Source organism: Mobula birostris, chromosome 32 (genome assembly GCF_030028105.1).
Source record: "Mobula birostris isolate sMobBir1 chromosome 32, sMobBir1.hap1, whole genome shotgun sequence".
In the NCBI taxonomy this organism is placed as follows: Eukaryota; Metazoa; Chordata; class Chondrichthyes; order Myliobatiformes; family Myliobatidae; genus Mobula; species Mobula birostris.
In genome coordinates, this window is record NC_092401.1 from 5,938,195 (window position 1) to 5,951,929 (window position 13,735).

General features: G+C 40.0%; 1 protein-coding gene across 1 annotated transcript in view; it reads left to right on the forward strand.

Annotated features, from left to right (window-relative positions):
- dnmt1 (DNA (cytosine-5-)-methyltransferase 1) overlaps positions 1-13,735 on the forward strand; it is a 72,223-nt gene that overhangs the window by 42,548 nt on the left and 15,940 nt on the right. Inside the window, exons 18-25 of the mRNA XM_072248550.1 lie at positions 2,808-2,923; positions 3,524-3,725; positions 4,875-5,014; positions 7,370-7,546; positions 9,757-9,981; positions 10,340-10,532; positions 11,342-11,432; positions 13,523-13,657. Of these exons, the coding sequence (XP_072104651.1) occupies positions 2,808-2,923; positions 3,524-3,725; positions 4,875-5,014; positions 7,370-7,546; positions 9,757-9,981; positions 10,340-10,532; positions 11,342-11,432; positions 13,523-13,657 (1,279 nt within the window). The remainder of the gene's footprint in view (positions 1-2,807; positions 2,924-3,523; positions 3,726-4,874; positions 5,015-7,369; positions 7,547-9,756; positions 9,982-10,339; positions 10,533-11,341; positions 11,433-13,522; positions 13,658-13,735) is intronic.

Consider the following 13,735-nt stretch of genomic DNA (forward strand, 5'->3'; position numbering starts at 1 on the left):
ATCCCCAAGATCTTTTTCCGTAGTGAATACTGAAACAAAGTACCTCTGCTGTCTCGTCCGGTTCCATACACAATTTTCCACTGTCACACTTGATTGGTCCTATTCTCTCACGCCTTATCCTCTTGCTTTTCACATACTTGTAGAATGCCTTGGAGTTTTCCTTAATCCTGTCCGCCAAGGCCTTCTCATGGCCCCTTCTGGTTCTCCTAATTTCTTTCTTAAGCTTTCTACACCACGGTTCCTGTACCCTACCATCCTTGCCCTGTCTCATTGGAATGTACCTATGCAGAACTCCATGCAAATATCCCCAGAACATCTGTCTCATTTCTTCCGTACATTTCCCTGAGAACATCTGTTCTCAATTTATGCTTCCAAATTCTTGCCTGATAGCCTCATATTTCCCCTTATTCCAATTAAACACTTTCCAATTAAACACTTTGTCTGTTCCTATCCCTCTCCAATGCAATGGTAAAGGAGATAGAATTGTGATCACTATCTCCAAAATGCTCTCCCACTGAGAGATCTGACAGCTGACCAGGTTCATTTCCCAATACCAGATCAAGTACAGCCTCTCCTCTTGTAGGCTTATCTACATATGGTGTCAAGAAACCTTCCTGAACGCACCAACAAACTCCACCCCACCTAAACCCCTTGCTCGAGGGCCATGCTATTTGATATTTAGGAAATTAAAATCTCCCATCACGACAACCCTGTTATTACACCTTTCCAGAATCTATCTCCCTATCTGCCCCTCTGTTCCTGTAACAGGTCTATGAAAAATACCCAGTAGAGTTATTGACCCCTTCCTGTTCCTAACTTTCACCCACAGAGATCCCTCCATGTCTTCCTCCTTTTCTGCAGCCGTAACACTATCTCTGATCAACATTGCCACGCCCCCACCTCTTTTGCCTCCCTCCCTGTCCTTTCTGAAACATCTAAAGCCTGGCACTTGAAGTAATCATTCTTGCCTCTGAGCCATCCATGTCTCTGGAATGGCTGCAACATCATAGCTCCAAGTACTGATCCACACTCTAAGCTTGTCTGCTTTGTTCCTAATACTCCTTGCATTAAAATAGACACATCTCAAACCATCAGTCTGAACGTGTCCCTTCTCTATCACCTGCCTATCCTCCCTCTCGCACTGTCTCCAAGCTTTCTCTTTTTATCAACCAACTGTCTCTTCCTTCATCTCTTCAGTTTGGTTCCCACCCCCAGCAATCCTAGTTTAAACTCACCCCAATAGCCTTAGCAATGTCTCCGCCAGGATATTGCTCCCCCCCCCCCCCCCCCCGCCCACCCCAGGATTTATGTGCAACCTGTCCTTTTTGTACAGGTCACTCTTGCCCCAAAAGAGGTCCCAATGGTCTAGAAATCTGAATCCCTGCCTCTTGCTCCAATCCCTCAGCCACGTATTTATCCTCCACCTCACTCTATTCCTGTACTCACTGGCACGTGGTACAGGCAGTAATCCTGAGATGACTACCTTTGTGGTCTTGCTTCTCCACTTCCTAACTCCCTGTAGTCTGGTTTCAGGACCTCCTCCCTTTTCCTGCCAATGTCCTTGGTACTAATATGTACCACGACCTCTGGCTGTTCTTCTTCCCACTTCAGGATATCGTGGATGCGATCAGAAACATCCCGGACCCCAGCACCTGGGAGGCAAACTACCATCCTTGCTTCTCTCCTGCATCCACAGAATTGCCTGTCTGACCCCCTAACTATAGAGGCCCCTGTCACTGCTGCCATCCTCTTCCTTTCCCTACAGAGTCTGAGCCACAGGGCCAGACTCTGCCAGAGGCGTGGCCACTGTTGCTTCCCCCAGGTAGGCCATCTGCCCCCCCCCCCCCAACAGTACTCAAGCATGAGTACTTATTGTCAAGGGGTACAGCCACAGGGGTGCTTTCTAGTTCTGACTCCTGTCCTTCCCTCTCCTGACTGTTACCCACTTCTCTGTCTCCCCAGGCCCTGATGTGATTACCTGCCTATAGCTCCTCTCTATCACCTCCTCGCTCTCCCTGACCAGACAAAGGTCATTGAGCTGCATCTCCAGATCTCCAGTTCCCTAACACAGTCCCTAAGGAGTTACAGCTCGACACACCTGTTGCAGATTTGGCCGTCCGGGAGGCTGGAAGTCTCTGGAACTTCCCATGTTGGACACCGAGCATAGAACACTGGCCTCACAGACTTTCTTCCTGTCTATATTCTACACAGATAACCTACCTCGCCTCGACCCATCATTGCTGAAGCCCCATTGAGCCAAAGCCGTTCTACTCTGTCGCGCGCTCTATAAGGTGCCTGCTTTTAAACTCTTCTCACTGTTCTCACTGGGGCTGACGTCCACGCGCTTGCTCAGTCGTGCCCCGATGAAACCGCTGAAAAAATAGCACTTGTTCAACATTTACTTGCTCATTAATTGTGTGATGAGAGAAATTGGTTTAAATGCCAAAAAAAAGACATTTTAAAAGAGCATTTCCTTCACTGCCCTACCCTGATGCACACATTTGCGGTTTGGAGGGAAACTGTTGCATAAGCTCATGGCCTTGCTACATTGGGGAAATAGTAGTTTTCGCTCACACCTGTTTACACTACACTTTCCTGTGTACATGTTTACATTTTCCCCCTCTGTAGTGAACAAATCAGCCAAATGAGTGACTGCTGGTCTCCTATCAATGCAGCTCCTTGTGACAGTGTAGTACCAGTTTAATGGATTTCAGTGGAGTATTGAAATAGAAGTGATGTTTAATGGAATGTTTTGAACGTGTAAGTAGACAATAAACTCCATTGTCTGATGCTCTGATGATTTTCAGTCTGATGGAAGGAAAACCTACTACCAGAAAGTGTCTGTTGATGATGAAACTTTGACAATCAATGACTGTGTGGCAGTCAGCCCAGATGACCCCACCAAGCCCCTTTACTTAGCAAGGTTGGTATTTTTTTTTAATTATAGGATTTTGTAACAAACCCAGAATGACAACTGAGGACACTGGGTTTTCGCAAACCTTTGGTTTCTTGTTCTATGTGTTCATCATGCTAATACTTTCAAGTCTGTGCTCAGAAGTTTATATTTGAGGTAACACAAAGCACTTTGGGAACTCAGCAGGTCAACCAGCATCCTAATGGGGAAATAGACGGTCAGCGTTCTAGGTCGAGACCCTTCATCTGCTGTCCAGAGCTTTCTGAAAATCACAATGTAGCCATTCCAGAGAATGGGTGGGGTTCAATTTTATTGCATTTGCAGAGCTGGAGTCCCCTATGAGGTTCACTGAAATGTTAGAAGATGATTACACATTAGTCTTTTAAGCTGTCCTCCAGTTCCTGTGGGTTGATTTTACACTGATGTTATTGATTTAACAAGAAATGCACTGTATTCAGGTGATCGGCTGGCCTGTGATCAGATGACAGGTTAGCTTTTTTGGCACATGTATCATCCAAGCTGTTTCGATGTTCCAAAAAATTATAATTGAGCACCTTTTGAAATGAGATTGGTTCAGGTAAATAATAGTATTTTTACAATTTTCTACAGAATTACATCAATGTGGGAAGATGTTGGTGGGAAGATGTTCCATGCAAATTGGTTTTGCCGTGGCACAGATACGGTGCTAGGTGAGACCTCAGATCCACTTGAGCTCTTTCTAGTGGATGAGTGCGAAGACATGCAGTTATCTTACGTAGACAGCAAAGTTAAAGTTATCCACAAGGCTGCCTCAGAAAACTGGGCGTTAGAGGTGAGGAAACTGAAAATGAAAACCAAATCATTAGCTTTCTGTCTAAGTGATTACATGGAGCCAAATTAGATGTACAGCTTGAGTTCTATAAATTGCAAATTGTTTTTATGCATAAGTATGGTTCTACAATGTCTTTGAGGCTGGCTTTTCAAACTTTGCTCATGTAATTTCCAATTACCTATGTACTTATGTCACCCAAGTTACTATTAGGCTGTTTCAAGTGGTACTTGATTTACTTTCTGCTTTTTAAAAATCTTTTCTTTTTTATATTGGACATCTTAAAGCCTTCAGATGAATCAATCTGTTATTTCTGTACTTGGATGCTTTTGATATCATCAATGGAAAAAAAAGACACAGTTCATAATCTTTCTTTCTTGGCCTTGCAGTGTCTTAGCTAGTAGACTGTAAAGCATAACTTGCCAAAAAAGTAAGGAAAGATTATCCTGGAACTTCCTTTTACTAGAATGGTACTGATTTTTAAAATTACCATTTATATTAGGTTATCTTAGTGCTTTGCATTATAGACTGTATTACATGTAAGAAAATAGAAAAAATATTACTTGGCAAGTTCTCCATAATAGCATGTGAAAATATACAAAACTAGATTTTTTTAAAAATCCTGGACACAACACTACTAGTGTTCTTCAAAATAGTGCTGTAGAATATTTTTGGGTTCACATGAGAAACCAGTCCAAGCCTTGGTTTACCATCACTCTACAAGAACAAATTGTAACACTCCCACTGGGTGCCAGCCATTGTTTTTGTGGTTAATTCTTTAGACTGGTAATTGAACTCTTGACATTCTGGCTTGGAGGCAAGAGTGTGACATACTATAGTAATTGGTGAGGAATGGGTATCTGCCTCGCCCTTCTCACTACTTCTTTAACTGAACTTCAGAAATATAATTTATTATTTAATACAGGTGCATGATTTAATTCATCTATTGATCCCCAAAAATGGTGCAGTTAAAGAAATCCTGCAACAAAATTTTACAAAGAAATGACTTAATTGACAAACTAGAGTTTAAACAACTTGGAGCACAGAATAACATTGAGCACTGCCACCTTCAGTATTAGTCTTTTGCAGGTATAAGTACTAAGTGACATTTAGTACCCTCTGAAGTGGGAAATTCATTCTTGTACATCCTAGGGTGGAATAGATATTGATTTCGAGCTGAAAATGGTTGAAGATGATGGAAAGACCTACTTCTACCAGATGTGGTATGATCCAGAATATTCACGATTCCAAATTCCTCCTAGCTTTGAATCAACAGAGGAGAATAAGTACAAGTAAGTAAAGTGAGACTTACAATTCTGCAGTCACTTTCATTGTGTCTAAAAATGCTCTCCAACTCTGCATCTTTTTGAAGTGTAATGGCCGCTCTTGTAATGCAAGATATTTGCATGCTGTAAGCTTGCAGGGACAGCAATCTAGTGATGACTGATCTTCAATTTCAGTGTTAATTAGAAATAAATACAGACCCAAGATATTGATTGATCAAGTGCTCCCACCCTAGCCTCCCCTATTTCTTTAAAATGGTACCATGGGGCTCTTCTGTGGTCACCTGACAATAGGAGGACGCATTTAATGTATTATTCAAAGAATAGTGGTTCCAACAGTGCAGCACTCCTCAGAACTACGGTACTGTGCAAAAGCTTTTGGCATATATAGCTAGGGTACCCAGGACTGTCTATTGGTTAAAAGCAGGTTGGAAAACAGAAATAAGAGGACTTAGCTATATATTAGCATAGTAGTATTAAGTTTTATTTGGTAACTGTAAAGAGCGAATATACTGTGTAAAAGTCTGAGGCACCCTAGCTATTTATGTGCCCAAGACTTATGCACAGTACTGTATATTTAAACATTCAGCTCAATTTCAGTTCTCAAGTCTGTCTTGAAACTTGGATCCACATTTTTAAGTCAGGAAAATTGTTCTTTTGCGGTTTTGAGGAGACCCTTCATTAGTAACCATATTTTTTCTTAAACTCTGCTCTTTAAGCTGAAATCATATGGTCCTTTCCAATCCCTGCAATGCTTTTAGAGTGCAAGTGCATGTTAGAATTAGCATGTTGGAAGCTAATTCTCCAAAACTAGTTGTACTGAAAAGGATGAGAAACTAATTAAGGATATGTCATACCAAGAGCTTTAAAGACAAGAGTTTATGAAATAAAGTTTCTTTTCTAAATCCATTTATGGGTTCATTGAGATCAGCAGTGTTGGTGAATATACGAAAACATCTGGAGTTGAACATATTCTGAAATAAGAACATGGTTGATCTGATGTTTGGCCTCAAATTGACATTTGTGCTAGTTTCCTATCTGATTCCCATTGTAGTCCAAAAACATAATCTCATTCTTAAATTTAACTGATTTCTTCTTGCTTCCATAGTCTTCTGGAATTAGAGGCTTCCAAAGATTCACCATAGTTAGAGTGAAGAAATATCTCTTCATCACAGCCTTTAAAGGCGAACCCTTTACCTTGAGATTATTTCCCCTTATTCAAAGCATGATCCCAGTCTGTTCATCCATTGTTAGATAACCTATTAATCCTTAAAAATTCATTCTAGTGAACCTTCGGTGCATTTCTTTCAAGGCAAATACATCTTTCTTAAATTACACAAAACTGTAAGTATTCCTAGTGCAGCCTCATTAAGCTCTGTGTAGTTGCAGCAGTATTTCCCTGTTTATGTACTTCACTCCCCTTACAGGAAAGCCCAATATCCCTTTTGCTTTCCAGATTGATTGCTATACCTGTATGCTCTGTTTGTTCTCATGCAAGAATTCTGAAGGGTTCTTGAAATGTCTGCTTCTTTACCTGGATTTCATCTACACAGTGATTGGGCATTACTTAGCCAAGTGGCTCAAAATACTTCAATTCCCAGCAGTGACCTTGTTAAATCCTTAAATGGTTTGATTTCCTTTCTTTAAATCACTCTCTTGATTGTCTCGAGGTTTCTTTTACCACTCAAATCAAAATATGGTCAGAGTGGAAGCTTCACAATTGTTTAGTGTTACTCTAGATCCAAAGCAACTTAAAATAGCCCAATAAACATAAAAAAAACATAATAAATATAAAAGCAGTCCTATAAAACACAATGTACAGGTGACTTCAGTTCAGATATTTGACCAAAGAATATTGAAGTCTTGATGTGACAGTCCAGGATTAATTATCAAATAAATAATACAATACAACTCCTGACTCTGTTTTTGTATGAATGATTTATACCTCCTGAATTTGTGCACTTGTCTTCTGTATGATAAGATTATTTCCAATTCTAACTTGTGCTCGTTATAGCAATGCGGCACAGAAGGCTCACCACTTCCATGCTGAACTTTTGCCCGTCTACATTGATCCCATTTGCCTGCTTAAGTACCTTGCTTGAATCCAGATACCAATCAATGCATATTTTAAATAAAAAACAACTCTCAGATCCCCTTTAAAGCTCTTCCTCAGCCCTATTGTTGAGGTGGAAAAGATAACTTTGATCAAGTATTTTGCGTAAGATTGTACTAGCATTAGATGGAGATACTAAAATTTCTTTTAAGATGTTCTACTGATTGCAAATATTTTGTAATGCAGATTTTTAAATTGATTACCATTATACTTTTTTTAAACTGTGTTCTTCTGGGGCACGGGGTGCTTAGATTCTGTGACAGCTGTGCTCGGTTAGCTGAAATCAGACAGCGAGAAATGCCACGGGTGCTGGAACCACTAGAGGTAAAGGACGATTCAAAGGTTTTCTACTCATTGGCTTCTAAGAATGGAACGCAATATAAAGTTGGAGATGGTGTTTACCTTCTACAAGATGCATTCTCATTCAGGTAATATACTAACCTTATCTGGTTCCACTTCATACTTTTTGATACCTACTCTCTCTTCTCTCTTCACCCTATTCCTATTGCCCATTTGCTTGTCCTTATATGTCAGCTATCACCTTTCAGCCCATGACTCTAAATCTCCCCATTCCTTTTCCCCACATGGTTCCACCTGGCATCTACCACCTTTGCCCCTTCCTCTCACCTCCCTTTTATACTGGCTATGTACCCTTTACTGGCTTTATACTAATGTAGGGTTTCAATGTGAAACCCTCCCTTTGCACAGACCACAGTTCCTGCTTAGCCTGCTGAATTCCTCCAGCTGGTTTGGATTTTTCTTCAGATTCCAGCATCTGCAATACTTTGTGTCTCTAATGTATTTCTCCAGTACTTATTTGATGTTAGGTGCTATAGACTTGTATTCTAATCGTACTCTAACGCTATACAACTGGACTAACTCAGTGGTGGGAAGTTCACATCAAATGAGAAATTTAGTACTTCTGACCAATTAATCTGGAAGCAGTTAGTGATTTTAATTTATGGATCAAAACTTTGTATTTTTAAAGAAACTAAAATGATTAATTGGAGTGACCAAGTAAATACATGTTTTAGTATTGCGTGATTTGGGATTAGATTAATAATCTGTTTTTTTTTTATTGAGATACAACATGGAATCGGTCTTTCCAGCCCATCGAGACACGCTACCCAGCAACTCCCAATTAAACCCTAGCCTAATGCTGGGACAGTTTACAATAGCCAATTAACCTACCATCCGTTATATTGTGGGAGAAAACCCATAGAGTCGTGGAGAGGACGTACACACTCTTTACAGGCAGCGGTGGGTTTGAACCCGGTCCAATTACTATAAAGCGTTTGTGCTATACCATGCCACCCCAAGTTTTAATTTGATTTGGAGATCGTTTTGAAATATTTAAATTTCTAATAAACTGCATTTAACCAATGTCTGCATTGCCCTCTGTATTTTAATGTTCCATTCTGCCATCCTCATGGTTTCCCACTGACTCGCATGTTCTTATGTCCTCAGGTAACTCTTATTACTTGGTAGACTAAAATACTTGTATTATGAAAAATATATTCTTAAGGGACATCATTTCTTTGACATTATGAAGTTTATAACTAAGAAGTTTTCTACCAAGTGGATCTTTTTCAATGATTAGCAGTTAAATCCATACACATTCATATTATGGATGATACTTCCTCTGTTGGGTTTCTCATGATTCTTTATTATTCTACCATTTTAATTTGCAACCCCGAGGTAATTTTTTTTTCTGTATCCCTTTCATCTCATAGCATCATCCAATGATTCTCTGGTTTTCTATGCTATCACACATTTCTTTTATATCCTTTCATTTTTGTCTCAGTTAAGTTCTAACTTGTCATGAAAAATCAGTAATACAAATTGATTCTGTCCATAGATGCTGTGTGGCCTACTGAGTTTTCTTGTCCATTTCTGTTTTCATGTTGATTTGTTATTTTATTTAGAGATACGGGATGAGCCTTTCTGGCTGTTCAAGCCACGCCACCCGGCATCTCTAGTTTAACTCCAACCTAATTACAGGACAATTTACAATGACCAGTTAACCTGCCTAGTACGGCTTTGGACTGTGAGAGGAAACTGGAGCCTCCGCAGGTGGGGGGAAGGGGGGGGATTGGAGGATGCTGGGATTGAACTCCATCCCGAGGTGTGATAGCATTGTGCTGACTGCTACACTACCACGGCGCCCCTGCAAACAATAGTTATCCCAAGTATGTGTACGCAAACATTCACCATTCTTAGTCATAGTCTTGAAAATGCAGATAAATTTTATCAATATCTTGTTGCAGTGTTCTAATAGAGAGCACTGTGCTTGTACTGCTTAACCTTGTGATTTCAAAACACATCAATGCTTAAGTTTCAATGGAAGTAGTGTGCCTAGCCAATATCGTTATCAAGAAATGTGTTAATATTTTTAGATTATGGGGCATATTAAGGATGTGTTGAGTGCAATGTATTAAATACCTTTATTTGTGGGGGGGGGGGGTTTGTTATGTGGGAGGTCCTTGCCCCACCCTGCATGAATAACAAGACCAAAGCGTACAAACAAGCAAGCATGACCAAGGAAGGAATTTCATACGCAAATCAGTTTCTCCCCGTTCTTTGTCTCCATTAATGGTTCATCTGTAATAACTATCCACTATGGGTGTCTTGTCTTCAGTGTTAAACCATCCAGTCCTGGCAAGCGACCAATAAAAAAAGATGATGTGGATGAGGACCTTTACCCTGAGTACTATCGCAAGTCATCTGATTATATCAAAGGCAGCAACCTTGATATTCCCGAACCGTTCCGAATTGGCCGCATTCAAGAAATCTTCTGTCTCAAGCGTAGCAACGGAAAGCCCAATGAAGCGGATATTAAGCTACGAATCAATAAATTCTATAGGTGAGTAGAACTCCTCGGTACCAGCCTGCAGCAAGTAATTCTGTTTGCATTCTCTGTTCGTTTTGTTAACTAATCAATCAGTTTCGTAAGGCCGTGAGACTAAGGAGCAGAACTGGGCCATTTGCCCATCGAGTCTACTCTGCCACTCAGTCATGGCTGGTTTTTATTTAGAGATACAGCACAGTAACAGGCTTTACAGTCCAACGAGCCCACTGTTAGGGACTTAGGCAGTATGCCTGCAAGAAAATGAATCTCAGGGTCGTATATGGTGATGTTATTGTACTTTGAAAGTAAATTTACTTTGAACTTTGCATTTCTTGGAGAGTTAGGGTGCATTGATTGATGGTTTTTCTTACAGGGCTGAGAACACACACAAGGGCCTTAAAGCTAGTTACCACACTGATATCAACCTGTTGTACTGGAGTGATGAACAAGTTACTGTGGACTTCAAAGATATCCAAGGACGTTGTACTGTAGAATATGGTGAAGATCTCTCTATGTCCATTCAGGAATACTGTGCTGGAGGCCCAGACAGATTCTATTTCTTAGAAGTAAGATCTAATAGAAAATATTTTGATTAGATATATAATTCATTTTTTAATGGTTGTCGATACAGGTGGCAGGAAAACAATACAATTAACACTGGAATTTTTGAAAATAACGTTCCTTATGTCAAATTGAACTTTGTATTCTGTTGGATTCCATAATTCAGAATTACCCATAAGTACAAAAACAAAACCTGCTTTGTGGTATTGCTTCATTCCCATTGTGTTGTATCCTCATCTTATTTTAGCAACTGCTTGGCTTTCACATATGAGACAAACTGAAGTTTGGTTGCCTTTCAAAATAAAACCCACTGCTGCTATTCCAGTAACTTTAAAGATATGTTGGTTAAGGAATAAATGATCACCTTTTTTGTTACTTAATTGATGCTGGTGAGGATTTGTGAAGAGATTGCCCTGCACCTTTCCAACATTTTAACAGTGAATACATATCAGAACTACTGGATTGGCTGTAAAGTGCCTTGAAATATCCAGAGGTCTGACTAGGTGCTAATTATAAATAAGTTGCCTCTGTAATCAATTTGCGTAGATGCTGAATGCTGATCATCTAAAAGATGCCTGGTATGTGAAAAATGGTTACACAGGTTGTGCTAATAACTCCCTTCATATCGCTGCATTCAACACAATGCAAATCCACTTCTAGATGTTCATAGTATACCATCTCCCATTACTATGTATCATGGTGTATTTTAGACAAAGTTCTATTTTCTGGTCAACATCATATCATCTTGTGCTAAATTGGTGTCCATTTTAGGTAGACATGGATATCAAAACATCTACTTGTCGTTAATTCACAGGCCTACAATGCAAAGATGAAATCCTTTGAAGATCCCCCAAACCATGCCCGCAGCTCAGCCAACAAAGGCAAGGGTAAAGGGAAAGGCAAAGGTAAGGTGTTTGGAGCTTGCTGGTCATTTGCAATATTACTGATTAGTGACTTTACAAATGTAATCTTGCAGGTTGATGCACTTCCATCAGTACTGTGAAAAGTTTAAAATAAAACACGAAACAAGTTTTATGTCGCAGTGTAAGTCTGTAGGGGCAAAGACCAGGAGAGATTAAATGATACAAATGGTGGTGATTATGCTGGTTGAAAGAATTTGATAAAAGTTGTTTGGAGGAAGTGTAAATCTGAAGAGGAGAGTATTAGAATGACGGGTGATACTGGAATGGCTGATTAAATTTTATTTATTGCTGAATCCCTAATCCACATCTGGATGATAATGTGGTAAATTAGATTGGCAGTTGCAGATGATACCTAGATTAAGGGTGTAGTGGGCAGCTGGGAAGGCTTTCAAAGCTTTCAGCAGGATCTGGACCGGATTGAAAAATGGCAGATTGAATTTAATGCAGACAAGTGTGAGGTGTTCTACTTTGGGAGGACAAATCAGGGTAGAACTTGCACAGTGAATGGTAGGGCATTGAGGAGTGCATTAAAACAAAGGGATCTGGGGACATTGGAGTATCGTGTGTAATTCTGGTCACCTACCTACAGGAAAGAGATCAATAAGATTGAAAGAGTGCAGAGAAAATTTACAAGGATGTTGGGACGTGAGGATCTGAGTTATCGGGAAAGGTTGAATAGATTAGGATAGAATAGATTCCATGAAGCATAGGAGAATGAGGGAAGATTTGATAGAGGTATGAAAAATTGAGGTGTTTCATGGACAAAAATTGAATGCAAATGGACTTTTTTTCACTGAGGTTGGGTGAGACTCGAACTAGAGGTCATAGGTTAAGGCGGAAGGTGAAATATTTAAGAGGGAGCTTCTTCACTCGGGGTGGTGAGAGTGTGGAATGAGCTGCCAGCAGAAGTGTAGGATGCTGGTTCAACTGGAACATTTAAGGTAAGTTAGGTTAAGTGTATGGATGGTAGGGGTATGGAGGGCTGTGGATGGGACTAGGCAGAATATTCAGCACTAGATCAGCTGAAAGGCCTCTTCTGTGTAGTAGTGCTGTATGACTCAAGGACGTGATATGCAAAATTGGAATACCAGTTGCTGTTACTCAAGTTTGTGCTTAACTTTCTTGGAAAAGTTGAGGGAGGCCAAAGGAAGAAGTCGAGAGTTAAAGTGATAGACAACTGGAAGCTTGTGTTTGCCTTGCAAACTGAACACAGGTGTTCTACAGAAGTAACTCTCATCTGCATTTGCTTTTCCTAATGCAAAGGAAAACATCAGAATAGGGTTTATTATCACCAGCATGTGACATGAAATTTGTTAACTTAGCAGCAGCAGTTCAATGCAATTCATTAGTATTGACTACACCGACTTAAACTGGGATGGAGAGTTTTGGTCATGGTGGTGGGAAGGGAGGAAATTTAAGAATAAATGTTACATTTTGTGTGGGAAGGTACAATGAGGAGGACGAAGGTGGAAGGGTAGGGTGATGAGGAAATGAATGACTGGACCAGAATGCCATAGATAAAGCATTCTCTGTGGAATGATAATGGGAGAGGAAGATGATCTAATGAGAAATTACACATTTGACCTAAGTTTTTCCAGCATTTTCTAATTTTATTTCAAACTTCAACTTTAATTTTGCTTATTTGCCTGATTTCTAGTTTGTGCAGAGACTTCAATTGGGAATCAAGTTTAGAATGTCAAGTTTATTTCTGTCTGTGCTGCTGACTAATCCTGGGTGTTAGTTTTGGTGTGATGGTTGGACATATACCTATAGTGCACAATGGCAAGAGATTAACCCGGCTAATTACTGCTTTTGGTTTTGTGGAGATTGAAGACATTGCAATTGCCTGTGTTCAATATCCCTATAATTAAATAATCTGACATATCTTCAGTACAAGTTCACCTTTTGGGAATAGTGATTTGGTTGAAGTAACAATTAATGTGAATGACTCGTGATGGATTGTAGAGAGGGGTAAGTCATCCTGTACTGATTGGACTCAGAAATCCGGGATAATTAAGGTTGCATCTGTAGGATTTTATCAAAAGCAGCTGTTTACTTCTGTTTGTTTACAGGCAAAGGAAAGGCAAAATCTACAACAGAATCTGAACAAACTGAACCAGAAGTTATAGACAACAAATTTGAGAAACTTCGCAGCCTTGATGTTTTCTCAGGCTGTGGTGGGCTGTCCGAAGGATTCCATCAGGCAGGTTCGTTTAGCAAGGATGAAGTGAACTAACCCCATGTCTCATGATTCCCTTAATATCAAAAGGCTAATCAAATTTCTA